General features: G+C 36.9%; 1 protein-coding gene across 4 annotated transcripts in view; it reads left to right on the forward strand.

The window, feature by feature from the left end:
* wnk2 (WNK lysine deficient protein kinase 2) overlaps positions 1 to 8,767 on the forward strand; it is a 169,418-nt gene extending 160,651 nt beyond the window's left edge. For 3 of the 4 annotated variants that reach the window (XM_063068119.1, XM_063068120.1, XM_063068122.1), the window contains 3 exons: positions 5,607 to 5,648; positions 6,003 to 6,289; positions 6,851 to 8,767. In XM_063068119.1, the coding sequence (XP_062924189.1) occupies positions 5,607 to 5,648; positions 6,003 to 6,289; positions 6,851 to 7,204 (683 nt within the window). In that variant the 3' untranslated portion in view covers positions 7,205 to 8,767. The remainder of the gene's footprint in view (positions 1 to 5,606; positions 5,649 to 6,002; positions 6,290 to 6,850) is intronic. The other variant, XM_063068121.1, reaches the window with a different exon arrangement.
* Positions 8,768 to 12,522: the final 3,755 nt, after the last annotated feature.

Consider the following 12,522-nt stretch of genomic DNA (forward strand, 5'->3'; position numbering starts at 1 on the left):
AGGTCTTGGTGAATGGTAAGGCACTGAGGTGTGCAGTGGATCTGGGAATACAGGTCCCTTATTCGTGGTGTCAAAGGTTTAAAGGGTCATAAAGAAAGCTTTTGACACAGCGGACTATGTAAATGAAATTATTGAGACAGGAGATGAGATGTTATGCTGAAGTTGGACAAGAGATCAGTGAGGCCAAATTTGGAGTATTATGTGCAGCCTACAGGAAAGATGTAAATAAAGTTAAAGAGTACAGAGAAAATTTACAAGGACGTTGCTGGGTCTGGAGGACCTGAGTTATATGGAAAGATTGAATAGGTTAGGACTGTATTCCTCGGACTACAGAAGATTGAGAGGAAATTTGATAGAGATGTACAAAATTATGAGGGATATAGATAGGGTAAATGCAAGCAGGCTTTTTACACTGAGGTTGTGGGACTACAACTGGAGGTCAGAGGTTAAGTGTGAAAGACAAAAAGTTTAAGGGGATCATGAAGGGAAACCTTTTTACTCATAGAGGATTATGTGGAACGAGCTACCAGTGCAAGTGGTGCATGCAAGTTTGATTTCAACACTTTTAAGAGAAGTTTGGATAGTTACATGGATGGTAGGAGCATGGAGGGTTATGGTCCCAGTGCAGGTTGATGGGAGTAGGCAGTTTAGATGGCTCGGCATGGTAGGCTAAAGGGCCTGTTTCTTTGCTTTTCTTTTCAATGACTTTGATTTGCATGTCTTTTTTATTTAAACAGAAAACCATGTACATTATTTAAAAATAATTTGTGGGTTCAACTTTTAAGTTTCTCTTTATTATATGTGAATGATTATTATCTTAAAATAATTAAGTCTGTGCTCATATATTTAAATTGTGTATGTAATATAATATGGTATTGTGTTTTTCCCTTGTGTTTAGTCAATTGCATCAGATTTTTCTCAGAATCGTAATTAGATGTATCAATTTGCGTGATGCGAATTTATTTGCCTTGTGTCAGCAGTACACTGAAAAGGCAAAAAAATTATAAATTACCAAAATAAATAATGTTAAGAAAGGAATATTGAGTTAGTTTTCATGGGTTCATAAACAGTTTAGAAATCTGGTGGTGGAGGGGAAGAAGCTGCTTTTGGATCATTGAGTGTGGCTCCTGTACCACCTTTCCAAAAGTATTAATGAGAGTAATGCCCCAGATGGTGAGGGCCCTTCCTGATGGATGGCTTAGCTCTGTTCTATTCAGAAATGTTACCTTAAAGAAATGATAAAATGAGATTTGCTAAGTTCTTTCTACCTCTCTTGAAAGTCCTTCCTATTGTGTATAGAGTGTTTTTAAACTGTTATTTGCAGAGGAAAAGAACAGGTATGTTTTAGACCCAGTTGACCAGTTATTTCCATTATGTGTGAACAAGAAGTAAATCTTCATGTGCACGAATTATTGAACTGTTTTGAAAATTCAGTTGTCTGTACTGATTCTCCCAAGTATGGGTCTAGAAACACAACTTTTCCTGCATTCTGGTTTTCAATACTTTATCAGCAGAACCAGTGCTGAAAGGTGCTGATATCTGTTTGACAGATCTCTCCATGCCAGGTGCTGCTGCAAATTTATAGCTTGTAGAACATGCAAATACTAAACAAATTAACAAAATCAGTTCTTGCATTACTTTGTGCAAGGAAGCAAATTGCTCATTAGTGTATTTGTTGTTAATACCATCTCTTGTTCTTTTGACATTGTTTCTATCAGTAGGTAGCTGTGGATTTTCATAGGGGGACCTACATTTCCTGTGATCAAAACTTGCACTTTAATGATCCTGTGAAAGGGAGTATGGTAGATAATGTGACTTAAGTGCGATCCAAGTATCGTGAATCTTATAAATTGTTCACCATGTCATCAGGCTGTATGATTTAAATCTAAACTAGTAATTCTTTCCATGTGGATAAAATAATGAAAACAAATAATTAAGAATGAATCTGATAATAAATTGCCTCTTTTTTTAAAGCCGTATGAATCCATTTCAGAGATCAGTTTGAAAATCTTGATCAATGCAAGTATTTGTTACCTAATCCTACATTTGTGTTGAGGTAATTAGTGGCACATATTGTTCTTAAAGGTTAACAGTTGTCTCTGAAGTGGATCAACGCCTCTTTAGTAAGATGTGCCAAATAATCAATATATCATTGAAAGAGATTTCAGACTTGCCAAAACATCCTGTAATTTGGCAGTGCTCAAACAAAGTAAGCCCGAAAGGTTTAACAGTAAACACCGTATTAGGTAATTGATAATACGGTTGGAAACTTCTCGCTCCCTAAAGCTTGAAATATTCTTTTGAATAAATTAGTTTCCCATTGATCATCTGAACTTGAATTGCAGCCAAAAACATTGTTTAATTTCCCACCTGGTGGCCTATTTCATGCATAATATTTAGAAGTATGAAGCAGTTTTAATTATAATTTTCATTAACTGACATGACGGGAAATATGGGCTTATTTTAAAAAGTTAATTTTGAACTTCACTAGATTCTTATGGAAAGTTCCTGAATTACTTTGCAGTTATGGTTTCATTCAGTGATTTGACTACAAATTACGAGAATTTATAAGCTGTTACCATTGCTTTTTCATGTAACCATGCATCTGTGATTTCAAATCAGCATCAATAACCTCCTGCAAAATGTAACCAACACTTTCACCACATTTCAATTTATTTGGAATACAACAAATCATTAAAAAAATCAACATTGTGTTTAAAATAAAAGTTTAAGCAAATAAATATTCACAAATTTGAAATGTGCAATTCTGAAATAATGCCCCTAACACCCACAATCTGTGTTCACTTCAACTTTGCTTACAGCAAATCTTGTTCTTTAAAAAAGTGCTAAAGAATGGCCATCATAAGGTAGATGTGGAGATGTTCATCACATCTCCCAACATTGAGGCCATATTACACATACTTCGCTAGGTGGCACATTTGCCTGCCCAACCCTAGATTCCTGGGAAAAAAATACTCTATTTGGAATTCTGTCATGAGCAATGATTACCAGGTTGAGGGGGAGGGAATAGCTTCAAGATGTCTCAAACTCTTCAGGAAGGAATGAGTTTTTCTCAAGTTCTAGAATCTCTGGCCCCCAACTGCTCCAGATGGAAAATGAGTATTTGGGAATGTCAAGAGCATGCATAGGGATAACTCAGGCTCGATAAAAGTAGAGCTAGGAGCAGATCATCTCGCAAACCACTATTCGATCCTTGTGTCAGCCACTGCCTGTCCCTTTCAGGGAACCTTTCACATACTTCTCATTAGAAACCCCTGAACTCTCAAAACTGGAGTGAAAATAAGTCGTCATATATTCCAAAGGAGTTGATAAAAAGAGGTAATTTTTATTTGAGGTCAAAGTGAGATCATTTGCTAAGGTCACCACTATCAATCAAATATAGAATTCTTTACTCTGAGAAAGGTTACAGCATGGAAGTAAGAATCTAGGCGACTAGTTAAAATGCACACAAGAGAAAATTCAATGCCAGAATACGTGACAATTTGATAGGGTCAAAGAACCCAACTCTGCTGTGAATTCTGTGGACCATTCTGTATTGTGTGATATACCTGAATTAGTATACTGTGGTATATTGTGGTTTTATTTAAAAGCTGGTTGAATGAATATCTTGGATTTTGCACTGTAAAGTGTTTTTTATTGGTATGACCAAATAGTTTACAAGTGTTCTGCTGATCAAATCAGGTATCTTCTGGTGAAGCTAGCAAATAATTTTCGTCCATTTATTATTTATTTAAGGAATATTCAGTTTTAACATAATCTATTATTCTTTTATGTCCATTGGTGGATATGACACCACTGTATCTCAATCCTTGCTGTTAGCAATGAGCACGACTGGACCAGAAACCACAGAACCAGATATAAAGTTCTCTAAACATTAACAATGTGTTATGACTCCTAAAAGTCATGCCAGCAGCGTATTTGCCACTAAGTTGAGCATGGGGCCTAAAGTGAAACTATTAAACTCACACATGGTTAAGTTTGGAATGGTGAGGAGACAGCATTCTTTTTTTTTACTGACACTGCTTGCTGTAAGTTATTTATTTGGTTTCTGGTAACAAGCAGTAACGTTGCCTTCAAACTGCCTGATCAACTAATTACATTGATGATTTAAAAAAAAATGTTGAACCACGAAGGAATTGGAATTGATATAAAATCAGTATCTCTTTGGACAAAGTTTGATAGGATAGTCACAAATTTAAGTGTGCGGTACTGAAATAATGCCCCCACAGCCAATATCTGTGTTCACTTCACACATTTTAAATGACCCTTTATGTAAACTCAAAATCAAGGTATTAAAGAAATTGCTGTAATTCTTGCATATTTTAAGTTAACCATTCCCTTGATTCAACCAGAGAAAGTATCACAACCACGGAGCCTGTGGAGGACCCATAAATCACTGAGGACAAATTCAGAATCTCACTTCTAGGTTCCCTTATCAAATACAGATAATTTGAACATTGTTACAACTGTAAAATCAGACTTACTATTTTAATAGTAGAATTCATTTCTACTTTTTAATCCAGATAGTAAAGAAATACATTGGGCTGAAATTGGGTCTGAGAAGGGGCAAATTGTTTCTCCACCTCAGTTTTCCTAACTTGGCTTTGCAACTCTACATCTGTCATTCAACAGAGGTGCATCATATTGTTTTATTTGTGGATTAAGTTATTGTGCAAAAATTGTTCTTTAAAGTTGGTATTAAAAACAGTAGTATTTCTTTGCCAGTGTGACTTACTGTTTGGGACTCACTTGAGAGGGAAGAAATAACATTTGCAGTGTGTGAAGGAAAGGAATCTATAATAGAAAATAACACTTCCCCATAATTGATCTTTTGTACTTACATATTAATACAAATTTAACTAGGGTTTTAAGGTTTGCAAACATTGTGTTATGACTTCTGCCCATTGATATCTAATGGCCACAGACCTGCAGAACAATATATCTTTATAAAAATGAATGTTATAGTTTATGTGCAGTCATACCAATTAGGTTATTCTTAATTCTGGCAATCCAAATTAGCCATTCCCTTTGGTGGCATTTTATCTGTTCCGTATTCCCAAATAATTAGGTTGGGATTATATTCCAGTCTGTTGGAAAAATAATTTTAATATGGCTTACTTTGATGTAATTTTAAATTATTTTCCTTGCTGATTTTTTTGAGTTTGTATTTTTGTACAATTTTAATTTTGGTGAAATTATATTTTCATTTCCATTTGAAAACATTTAATACTTTTATTTTCAGCAGAACTGGTAAAATGCCATTTTTATTAATGGATGAGAAGAAAATTAAAACATTTCAATGTGCAACGATATGCAATTTTTAACACTGAATGCAAAACAATTATTATGTGCCTTCTTCCAGAGGTCATAAATGCAAACTTTGCTGGTGTGGCTGCACAGTGAATTTTATTAGATTTTATTTTTGTTAAATTGAGTAACAAGATTAGCCTGTTAATTTCTTAATATCTAGACCATTGATTTTTAATCAGGCAAGTTAATAACTTCATATTGCATCATCTGACCATTGTGGATGTTTTAAATAGTTTAAGGCCTAACTGTTTTTCTTGTATCACTTTACTTCATAGGGTCTACCCTGAAACGGCTATGCCTAGGCAAAGATCGCAGTAGTAACTATCCAGTTTTTGTTCTGTTCTCCACTACACATGGCATGAGCTTTATTATATTTGATAGAATTTAATTATCTTGGTGTTTAATGTGGAGGTTGTTTTACATTTTAGGTTAGATTGGCACATCAGCAGTGAACTGTTTGCTTTGCTTCAATACAAATGCATGTGCTTCTGTTGATTTGTATGCATTATGGATATATGAATTTAATTTGCACCAGCATTGTACTCTAACATTGATTTCTTCAGTTTGATTTTATGACTAAATATTTATTTGCAGTTGCATTTACAAAAGATAAACCAGTTAAAATTATGCCATGATACAATGATTACATTTGACTTTCTTTCCTCCCCCAGGGTCTTCAAGTAGCGCTAGTACAAATCATTCAGTGCAACAGGTCCTGCACCAGCACCAACCCCAGCCCCAGCCCCAGCCCCAACAACAGCAGCCACCTCAACAGCACACCCAAACAAACAACAGTAATAACAAGAAGGGAACTTTTACAGATGACCTGCACAAGCTTGTTGATGACTGGACCAAAGAAACAGTGGGAGCTGCACAATTCAAGCCTTCTTTAAATCAACTGAAGCAGAATCAACAAAAATTTGATATGGAAGTCAAGCAGAAAATCTCCCAGTTTGATGTGAGTAAGAGCTTGGCATCTTTATATCATACTGTGAAATGATGATGAATAGTGAATATTTCAGGCTTAAGACACCAAAGTAGACAGGATCTCGTGTGAAAGTAATAGATTTTATGTATTTAAATTAATTCTGGGGAAAACTATTGAATATTTTCATTGACTAAATTGCACTTCCTTGTATGTGTTTGTTTTTAGATACATTATACCTCGTAATTCAGTTGCTCAGACTATGGTGAAATAAACTTCAGGTCATGTAGTGCCTGATCTTTCTGGTTAAAATCTGGTTTTCCTACATGATGAGGAAACAGTTAAACTGGGCACACTTTTCATGATAAATGAAATCACTGCCTCTCATGATAGTACTTCCTAGCAATAGACTTGAAGTTATATAACATTTGATCTGTTGGAAATAAACAAGTCAACTAATTTTATTTTGCCCTAATGTTTGTCGAATTGTGTATTGGAAATGTTCTTTTTACGCCTGCACTTTTTGTTCTAAATCTCTGGAATTGTTTTGTAATACCAGTTTGTCAATCACATTTCTAAAACTTTTCATTTTAGGGAATAGCTGCACCAGGGAGGATGAGGAAAATTTCTGCTCCGATGACATGTCCAGCATCAGCTACTTTAGCCCTAGGGAAGTCAACAATACCACCAGGAATTTCAGCCACTCCTATTCCTGGTACAGTACCTACTTACATGCTGCCTCTTTGTCAGTATGGTGGAATGATCCCAACACCGCTGTATGGTGTACAATGGCAAGGTCTCTCAAGTTCAGCATCGCAACCTGGGATGCTAAATACTCAAGGAATATCTTCATTTCCAGCTCTCAGCAAAGGTGGCTTACAGATGTTTCCAGTACCACTCCAGAAACCTATTATAAACCCATCTGGGTCCAACATGAGGACTACTTAGCTTTGTTATGAAGAATCTGATGATAAGGGCATGGGGAAACAATTTTTGAGAACCATTTTATTTAACTGCTTTCTTTATACAGATAAAATTAAATATAAGATGGTAGCTGAATACTATTGGCAGCCAGAGTGGGCTTGCTAGTGCACATAGCCATACACTGCATTGAGCAATCACTGTGAAATATTTTCACAAAGTTGCTGAAAGCTTGATAGTTCTTGGGTGATAGTTGCATTTGTCTTGCAATTCAGACACTTTATATTTTGCTTTGTATATTTAACACTAAAATAAGTTACATTACTTGAATGGATATTGAGATATATTTAATAACCCTGCAGGAGTACAGTGCCTTGAATTATGCTTTTCAGTTTTCACTGGAAAGAAATGTTTAGAAGGGTTTTTTAAGTTTCTACTGTGGTCTGCTGGACATAGTTTAGTTATGAAAGGCTAGATGGTTTACAAGATGTCTATTGGGTAACTTAGCTATCTGCACATGAACAATGAGTATTTATTTGTTGCTTTACTGTCTTTGCCACATGGAAGTAACTAAATGCTGCTAGAATTGTCTGCCTTTTCCAGGGGCTTAATATCACATGCATAAAAAAATGATTTAGCTGCTGTTCAATCTACTGCTACTGTAGGATAACAAAACAATTGACTCTAAATTTATTTAGGACAAAAAAATAAAAACCTTTAAATGCTATGCTTAAGTATCTGCACATATTTTCACCCATGTTGTGGTTTAGAGCAGCACTGAACTTAGTTTAAATTGCAGATTTACCAACAGTATTAACATGACTCAGTCTGTCTTGTCTTCCATATTTTCTTTTAATTTTCAAGAAATAAGCAATTTTCATTTACCGACGCTTAACCATGAACAGATTCAACTGGAGGGAATGTACTTCAGAGATGGCACAGAATGACTTTTATCAGTTTGTTTAGTTAAATTGTACCTTAATCCGCATGTAGGTTGCTTTTTCTTTTAGCATAATGTATTTTTGGCAAAGGGAACAAATCATACTGTTGTTTTGTTAAACCTTATGAAGAATGATAAATATCGAGTGGAACACAAGGGAGTAAGCAAGGCAGATGCAATACTTTACAAACTCAGTTTTGAAGGTCTACTCCTCTTAATTCTTTCCTGCAATATTTTAAAGGTACCTGCTGAAAGGCAGAAATGACTTGTGCTGCCAAGCTGTGAAGAATTGTATTGTAACTGTACTTCCGATTATCTAAATTATTTTTCTTTGGTTTATACCCTTAATATTCCATCAATTCGGTTAGAATTGGAATTTTATAGAACATTGTGCAGAGTTTTCTGCCTTGGCAAAATATTTCCTGTAGTAAGAGATTTCTGTTCTCTGTTATTTGTATCTTGCATTTATTTGTGTCTATGTTTCATGAACAAAAATGGAAAATATAACTGAATCAGACATCTAATGCTTGCACTAAGAACAATTGGATTGCTCTGCTTGTTAAATAGCTTTTCTTTGTTTTACTGACATGGTCAGTGGCACTCAAATCACAGATTGTAACTGTAAGGATATAAATAAAACATATTTTGTGCTTGACTTTCTATATGCAATTGTAAGTTTTTGTGTTTTACTAAAGAAAACAAATTTAATTTTCAATATGTGGACAATGGTAGCTGAAACTTATTATTTTCATTTATTTTAATCTTATACTTTGTCATGAAATGAGGGCCTATTTTAAACTTCCAATATCCCTAAATGGCATAAGTCTGTTCAATAGCATATGAATGAAGACAACATTTACATTGATGAAGTGTTTCCTTCCCTGAACTTTAAGTGAATCAATTCTAAATTAACAGACCATCTGTTTTAAGGTCATAAACACGAGGAATTCTGCAGATGCTGGAAATTCAAGCAACACACATCAAAGTTGCTGGTGAACACAGCAGGCCAGGCCAGTCCTGATGAAGGGTCTCGGCCCAAAACGTCGATTGTACCTCTTCCTAGAGATGCTGCCTGGCCTGATGCATTCACCAGCAACTTTGTGTGTTGCTATCTGTTTTAAGGGTTATTTTTCTAATTCTAATTAACAAATTACCAGATTAGTGAATTCATGTTTACAACTTTTCTTTGTGATTTTAAATTCTTAAACCAGAGTATTTTATGAGAAACAGCATAAAAATTGCACTTTCTACACTTTTTGTACCCAATTATTTATGACTTCAAAAGAATATGGACAATGTTAGTTTGCATCTTTTAAAAGAAAATAAGTTTCAATAAGCTAACACTCTGGACCACTTTACAAAAATTGAATTAATCAACATTATTTTGCGGTAAACATAATAAATTTGTACAGAGCAAGGTTCCACAATAGCAAATAGAATGAGAAGCAAAACAAAATAGTAAGCCGCTGGAGGAACTGTTAGCTGAGCAGCCTTTATGCAGGTGAAAAGATGGTTGACGTTTTGCGCTGAGACCCTGCATCAGGACTATTACTCGCTTGCCTCTCCTACAATTAGAATAAATTTGTATATCCCTTTAGTATATTCATTTTTCAAGAGCTGAAGCAGATGCTCACAATCAATCTCTTCAATCATCTGAACACCCTGATAAGGTCTCAGTTTAATGTGTAATTGGGAAGGTGCAACATCTAAGAACATCATGTTTCACCTCATTCAAACCAAATAAATTCAATAATCTATGTTGAGTGGAGCATTGGCAGATGGCATTTAATCCTGACAAAGTGCAAGGAGATGCATTTTGGAAGGTCAAATAGAATAAAAAGGTAGGGTACTAAGACTAATGCAAAGAGATTTTGGGGTAGAAGCCTACAGTTCCTTGATAGGATGACTTGGAAGACATGGGACATACTTACCTACATAGATTTAGACATGGTCTAAGAATTGGGGTGTTGTAAATTTAAAAAATACAAAACACTGGTTAGGTTGTACTTGGAGTATTGTGTGCAATTCCAGTCACTGTACCATCAGGAGGGTGTAATTGCACTGAGGAGCATACAAAGGATATTTACCAAGAGGTTGCATGAATTGGAGGACTTTAGCTACGGAGACAATTTGGATAGGCAGGGTTTGCTTTTCCTGGAGTGACAGAAACTGAAGAATGACCTGAAGAAGAATTAGGCTGGTTGGTGCCATGGTCAACATGGGCAAGTCTGGCCTGCTTTCTGTGCTCATCAATCTCTGATTCTGAGTATAAATAATTGATGGGTGTAGATGGTCAAAATTTTTTTTTCTTGAATACCTCGGTATAGATTTACAGTAAGGAAGGAATTTAAGGGGATCTGAGAGGTATGTTTGTTATACAAACTGGTTAATATTTGAAGGATGCTGTCAGAGGAGGTGATGGTATTAGGCACAATGACTATACATAAGAATAATTTGGGTAAGTTTAAGTGCCAGCAAGTGGGACCAGTGTAAATGCATAATAATGTCAGCAAGGAGGCAATGGCCTTGAAGACCCCATTTCTGTACTCTGGGCATCATATATAAATCTCCAAATTTTTGATGTGTGTTGATATACTATTATTTGAGCCAAACAGATTTCTTTTCAAGAATGTACAAAAATGGGAATAATGTCTGTATCAGTGTTGGTAATCATACTTGTATCAGAAATGAACTTCGTTCAAACTTTCAGAATGTGCAACCACTGTCCATAGAGCCAAACTGTCGACTTGAGAAGTTAATTATTCAAATTTATTGCAGATATAGAAAGCAATGATAGTTTTCCATTCTAGTTCTTTTTAATCTAATTAATTGGCAAACTTAACCGCTAATATAATTACAGCAACTCCTCAGAGCTGAGAATGATTTGGTGGATTCTGAGTATTTGAGGAAACCTATATTGAATTACATTTGAGGCAGATAATGTTTGACAGTGTACAGGTGTTTTGAATGTAGTATGCCCCTTTTTCTGTTTATGTGCAGTCTATTGGTTCTTCTTGAGATTTGAGTTGTTCATTGCCTTCTTGGATGCATCTTCTCCATCTCAGATATTCCTGAGTTATTCAAGATCTCAATATTCCTGGCAGAGTGCTTAGAGGATGTGCAGACCAGCTAGCAGAGATTCTCATTGACATCATCATCTCCCTGAGCAGCCCCATCATTATCGTTCCTACGGCTTCAAGGCCGCCACCATCGTCCCCGTGCCGAAGAAGTCTTCAGTGTCCTGCCTCAATGACTACCGTCCCGTCGCACTCGCATCCATCATCATGAAGTGTTTCGAGAGACTGGTCATGAGGCACATCAAGACCCTGTTGCCCCCATTACTGGACCCCCTGCAGTTCGCATACCGTCCCAACCGTTCAACAGGCGATGCCATTGCCATCACCCTCCACCTGGATAAAAAAGACATGTACATTTGAATGCTGTTCATAGACTTCAGTTCAGCATTCAACAACATCATTCCTCAGCACCTGATTGGAAAGCTGAAACTGCTGGGTCTGAACAACACCTTCTGCAACTGGATTCTAGACTTCCTGACTGGGAGACCTCAGTCAGTCCGGATTGTAAGCAGCATCTCCAACACCATCACACTGAGCACGGGCCCCCCCCCCCCAGGGCTGTGTGCTCAGTCCACTGCTGTTCACTCTGCTGACCCACAACTATGCTGCAACACACAGCTCAAACCACATCATCAAGTTCGCCAATGACATGACTGTGGTGGGTCTCATCAGCAAGAATGATAAGTCAGCATACAGAGAGGAGGTGCAGCGACTAATGGACTGGGGCAGAGCCAACAGCCTGTCTCTGAATGTGAACAAACCAAAAGAGATGGTTGTTAACTGCAGGAAGACACGGAGCGACCACTCTCCGCTGAACATCGATGACGACTCCTCAGAGATCACTAAGAGCAAATTTCTTGGTATTCAGCTGGTGGAGAATCTCACCTGGTCCCTCAACACTAGCTCCATAGCAAAGAAAGCCCAGCAGCGTCTGTACTTGCTGCGAAGGCTGAGAAAAGTCCATCTCCCACCCCTGCCATATTCTACAGAGGTTGTATTGAGAGCATGCTGAGCAGCTGCATCACTGCCTGGTTCAGAAATTGCACCATTTCTTCCCGCCATTAGACATTTACACCACATGCTGTATCCGTAAATCAAACAACATTATGAAGGACCCCACGTACCCCTCATACAAACTCTTCTCCCCCGCCATCTGGCAAAAGGCACTGAAGCATTCGGGCTCTCATGACCAGCCTATGTCACAGTTTCTTCCCCCAAGCCATCAGACTCCTCAATACCCAGAGCCTCAACTGACACCAACCTACTGCCCTCATTGTCTTGTTTATTGTAATGCCTGCACTGTTTTGTGCACTTTATGCAGTCCTGGG

Source organism: Mobula hypostoma, chromosome 15, assembly GCF_963921235.1.
Source record: "Mobula hypostoma chromosome 15, sMobHyp1.1, whole genome shotgun sequence".
In the NCBI taxonomy this organism is placed as follows: Eukaryota; Metazoa; Chordata; class Chondrichthyes; order Myliobatiformes; family Myliobatidae; genus Mobula; species Mobula hypostoma.